Source organism: Nicotiana attenuata, chromosome 9 (assembly GCF_001879085.1).
Source record: "Nicotiana attenuata strain UT chromosome 9, NIATTr2, whole genome shotgun sequence".
NCBI classification, from domain to species: Eukaryota; Viridiplantae; Streptophyta; class Magnoliopsida; order Solanales; family Solanaceae; genus Nicotiana; species Nicotiana attenuata.
Window position 1 is genome coordinate 35,204,144 of NC_031997.1, and position 4,923 is coordinate 35,209,066.

General features: G+C 34.5%; 1 protein-coding gene across 1 annotated transcript; it reads left to right on the top strand.

The window, feature by feature from the left end:
• LOC109232252 lies at positions 465-4,658 on the top strand. The gene is made up of 4 exons (XM_019397946.1): positions 465-894; positions 2,284-2,330; positions 4,211-4,313; positions 4,498-4,658. The coding sequence occupies exons 1-4, from the start codon at positions 604-606 to the stop codon at positions 4,600-4,602; spliced, it is 546 nt and encodes a 181-aa protein (XP_019253491.1). The 5' UTR covers positions 465-603; the 3' UTR covers positions 4,603-4,658.

The following is a 4,923-nucleotide window of genomic DNA, read 5'->3' on the forward strand; positions in this document are numbered from 1 at the left end:
AAATTTAGGTTCCGGACTCCAGGGGGGCAGGGCAAAATTTTGACAAAAGGCTTAATGTGGCAGGGTAGGGCGGGTCAAGGCTTGCCCTGCCCCGCCCTACCCTGCCCTGCCCTATTTACATCCCTAATCTTATTCATATCTGATCCATTTTTAAAAAGTTCCAATCTATTTTTTAATGAATAATATGGATGAATAACCGTCACCTCCAGCTATACATAAAGAGAGAGAACGGATGACTTGGATCATGGTCAAATCTTAGCAAAAGTATTCATTAGTCCCATTTTTTTCTAAAGAAGAGAAGAACTTAATTAAAGACTAAACCTGCTCGCGTCAGCCAACCCCCTAATTACAAGAGCCTTTTAATAGATTTTGTGGTCATAATACTACTACAACTAGTACAAAAAATTAAAGTGTGGTTATAAAAGTAATAGTACTATATTTTAAAGAAAGAGAAAAATAAACTAGAAGTAGAAACATTGCCACATCATCATCATCATCCAAACTTGTCACAAACATTTGGCGCTAGCTTTTTTCTCTAGTACCAGTTACAGCCTCTTCTTCTCCTCCAACTAATAATATCCTCTACCCAAAATTGTAGCAGCCATGGGAGCTGGAGGAACCCTCTTCTGTTCTCAGAGTTTGAGTTTTGTAGTTTGTAATTACACTCAAAAAATTCATGCCCAAAATAATCGAGCTTTGGCATTGAAATCAGTACTTGTACACAAATTGACCAATTTTACTAATCAAGATTCAATTTTGACAAAACCCCAAAATCTTCCTGTTCTTCGACTTAAGGTTGTTACTAGAGCTGCTGATTCCTCTCAGCCATCTTCCTCTGCTATTACTTCCTCCGACAAATCTATTGTCCCCGATGAAGAGTTTTCACTTGCCAAGGTACCTTCCTTTTCTTTTCTTTGAATTTAACTTTTATATGCTAAAACTGTAAAAAGCCTTTTAAGCTATTAAGCTATTTTAACCAGTTGTTATTTTTAATTTTACTAATTGTGGACGTTTACCTATAGTTATCTTTTAATTAGGTATTTTGATAGTGTAAAAATTAATGTTAGTTAAATGAAGTTAATTTCTTTTTAATTGCTTTCATAACGGCACGAAGGGGAGCCTTGGCGTAACTGGTAAAGTAGCTGCAATGTGATTAGGAGGTTACGGGTTCGAGCCGTTGAAGCAACCTCTTGCAAAAATGCAGGGTAAGACTGTTTACAATAGACCTTTATGGTCCGGCCCTTCCTTGGACCACGCGTATAGCGGGAGCTTAGTGCACCTGGCTTTCATAAAAGGCCTAAATGGAGCAGAATGATTATTGAAGATTCATATAGCGAACCCATCTAGTTTGGAATCAAAACATAGTTGTTGATATTGTAATATATTTCTTTTCAGACAAATTTAGCCCGCTTAGTTAACCGGAGACTAAATTTAAATAGTGGAATCAGAAAAGGCCATTTGTGCAAATGCCCATTTCAATTTATCTGATGTTCTTTCTATAATGGGAAGTTCCAAATGTTTGTTACTGTTCCGATAATAATACTACTCTATACAACTTCCAATGATTCACTATTCAAATTTTATATTGTATTAGGATGTTTTCTCTATCAAATTAACAATTATTCTGTTAATGTTTTCTTCCACTACCACTAAGATATATTGCAAGTTACATTAACATCTGAATTCTGTTCTGTCATATATAAAATGGAAATACGAAATGGAGGGAGCATATTGATTAATAAAACATTAAGAAGGAATATGCCAAAAGTAGCGATAGGGAATTAGAAATGTAGTGCAAAAGAACTAGCTAGTCTCTAGATTTTCCGTTTAGAAATCTAAAACTTTTCTTGTGTTAGAAATTTAATAGTTTGACTTTTGAGCTTGGTATGATATTCATATAGTTGAATTGTCGTTTCTTCAATTCCTTTACCTACATTACTGTTGTTATGTTTATTTTTACATCAATATAAATTATCTTCTATTGTTCATGATGTGTTACTCTTTACTATAATGCACAACTTTGTTCTAGTTTTTGACTTAAAGCCTATCTGAACTTGGACTTCTGTTTTCTTTTCGCCATTGACATCATTAAGAAAGACTGCATATCATTGTATGCTCAATTTTTTGGGTCTTATAATATTGGATTATCATTTGATTTAGCGAGAAACTCCATTTTGACTAAAATGGACATACCACCTAAATATGCTTATAGGCTGTTAATGTCTCCTTCTTCCCTTGAATCTACTGGTCCTGAAGAAATTATCGATGATGTTCAATTTGCAGGTTTCTTTTGGTGTTATTGGACTTGGCCTTGGTGTTTCACTTCTCTCGTGAGTATATTTAATTGATCATACCTTATAATAGTGGCTTCGTGGTTATCTAAATTGACAAAGAGACACTTCTGTGGAACACAAGCATTCTCTACTGTCCTAAGTTTTTGTGTGCAAATCCTTTGACATTCAATAACAACTCTTTTAACAACTATAGTTTGCATATGTGTGCATATCACTTGGCAATCGCAATGAACGAGAATCAAATTCTCTTTCTTCTTATTGTAAATGTTAAAAGAAGGTAGGAATTTTAGCAATCAATGATTTTGAATAACAAACACATTTAATAAGTATGTGTTATTCTTGTTGGTTTCATGTTGTTGAGTTTGCTTCGTTCTTCACTTTCTTTTGATATTTTTAATAAATAACGTTGTCTCTAATTTGATTAGAAAGGAAATGATGATGTCTCAAAATCAATTTTGGAGGATAACTATTAAGCAGTGGCGGATCCAGGATCCCGAGCAAGGGGGTTCAATATTATTAAGAAGTGAACAGTAAAAATTTCGTCGAATGAGTTCATCGAAATTTGTTGAATCCAAATGTAATGTCAAATGGGTTCATAAAAAAAATAAATCTAAATAGGGACTAAACTACCATCGAAACTCATGCTAACGTTATGTTGGATTAAAATTAATACATTGGTTTGTTTTGAAGTAATTCTTTTTACAAAAAAAACATACTAGTAAAAAGGGCATTATAAGGAAGAAAAGGCAAAAAAAAAAAAATCATGTATAGTAAATAATAAACAAAAAATGAGCAAAACATAATTGCAAAAACAACTATTTTAATAATTAAATAAGACAAAGAAGTTGAAGGCAAACAATAGGAGTTTTATTTGCCTCACCTTCTGCGTAATGTACTGTTCAAGCAATGGAAAGAAAACATAACTGCAGTGTGTGGGAAGTAGGATCGAACTTGGGCCCTTAAAGAAAGTAAGAAAAAATAACTGCAGTGTATGGGAAGTAGGACCGAACTTGGACCCTTAATAAAAAGTTTGAACCTTCTTGACCACTAAGCTAAGCTTTAGACTTGTGTCAAGGGGATGCAACATCTTATATATATCAATAAAAATCAAATTTAACCCTATATACACAATGTAATTTTCCGGCGAAGGGGGTTCAGACGAACACCCTTCCGTCCCCTAAATCCGCCCCTGCTATTAAGTAGTTTAGAATTAGATTAAAGAGTATATATATTGTTAGTATCCTCTTTGTGCAGTTTCCTTAAATCAAGAGCTCTACTTTTGTATTTACATATCTAGGCTTTTATATTTGTGCTGTCCGTTAGATTCTTTGACGAGGTGGATGTTTTTGTGCCAGCACACCTCCTGTTAAGGCTATTTTTGAACTCTGTAATGTATGAAAGACTGATTAGACTGTGTATTTAGTTGGTCCAATTGATTAAATAATCAGCTTGAGGCATAGATCACTTGATTGTTACCCTGTCACATTTGAGTCGGCCTACTTTTTATTCTAGAGGGTTAAAGAAGTTGTTTTTTCCCCCTGAAAATAGCAAAAGAATTTCAGTCCAATTCATACAAACTAAAGATGATACTACTTCTATATTACTTCAAGTTGGAGCGACATCTTTCAACCAACTCCTCCACTATTTTATTCTCCAAACTGATATTCTGAACACTTTGCTACAAAATTACATATGATAAGTAGTATAAATATAGATTTGAGTTTCTCCAGTGCCCCACACTCCTTCCAATTTTTGGTTTTTTGTTTTTTTTCCTCTTCTTTTGGATTGTCATAGCAAAGAAAAGAGATTATTGAAGGTCACTATTCCTCTCATGCTTTCTCACTTTAGAGTTTAGACACAATGAAGTTGGCATTAAGGTTACCTTGACTCTTCTGTTGTTTCATTATACTTTTTAGGTATGGATTTGGAGCATATTTTAACATCCGTCCTGGTTCTGAGTGGTCGGCATTGATGTTGGCATATGGTTTCCCACTTACTATCATCGGCATGGCTCTTAAGGTTATCTAGTTCTCCTTTTCTTGACTTGTTTGCTTGTATGGAGTTATAAGTCCTAGGCTTTTAATATTGAACAACCGTGTTTCAAAGTCTATGTTCTATCAACGGTATCTTTAGTTGGTCGCCTTGATGATTCTGGTGTAGAAATCTATTTAGTCCAGAAAACTTACTTTCAATTACTTGTCAGTATGCAGAGCTCAAACCTGTGCCATGCATAACGTACTCAGATGCTCAACTACTACGGGAAAAATGTGCTACTCCAATCCTGAAGCAGGTAATGTTCTTTTGTTGACTACCGGAAATGCCCTTCTGCCACTTGATGCTTTTCTTAAAGCATGTTAATCCATGCCAAGAAGCTCCAATCTTTTTTGCAAAGTCGTGCAATTTTAGCATCGTTAATCTGGCAAAAGTTTGTGATACTTGAAAATCAAAGATAATAGTCTCTTATCAAGTTAAACATCCTCATTTCCTTTATCAACAGCCCGGCAGTAATGTTTAGTAATGGGCAAAATACAATTTTGTTGAACCTTAGGTTGCACAATAATTACATGGAGGCCATTTTTACTCCTCTTAATACAATTATTTTCTCTGTTCTGTTCCCCGAAGACCAATT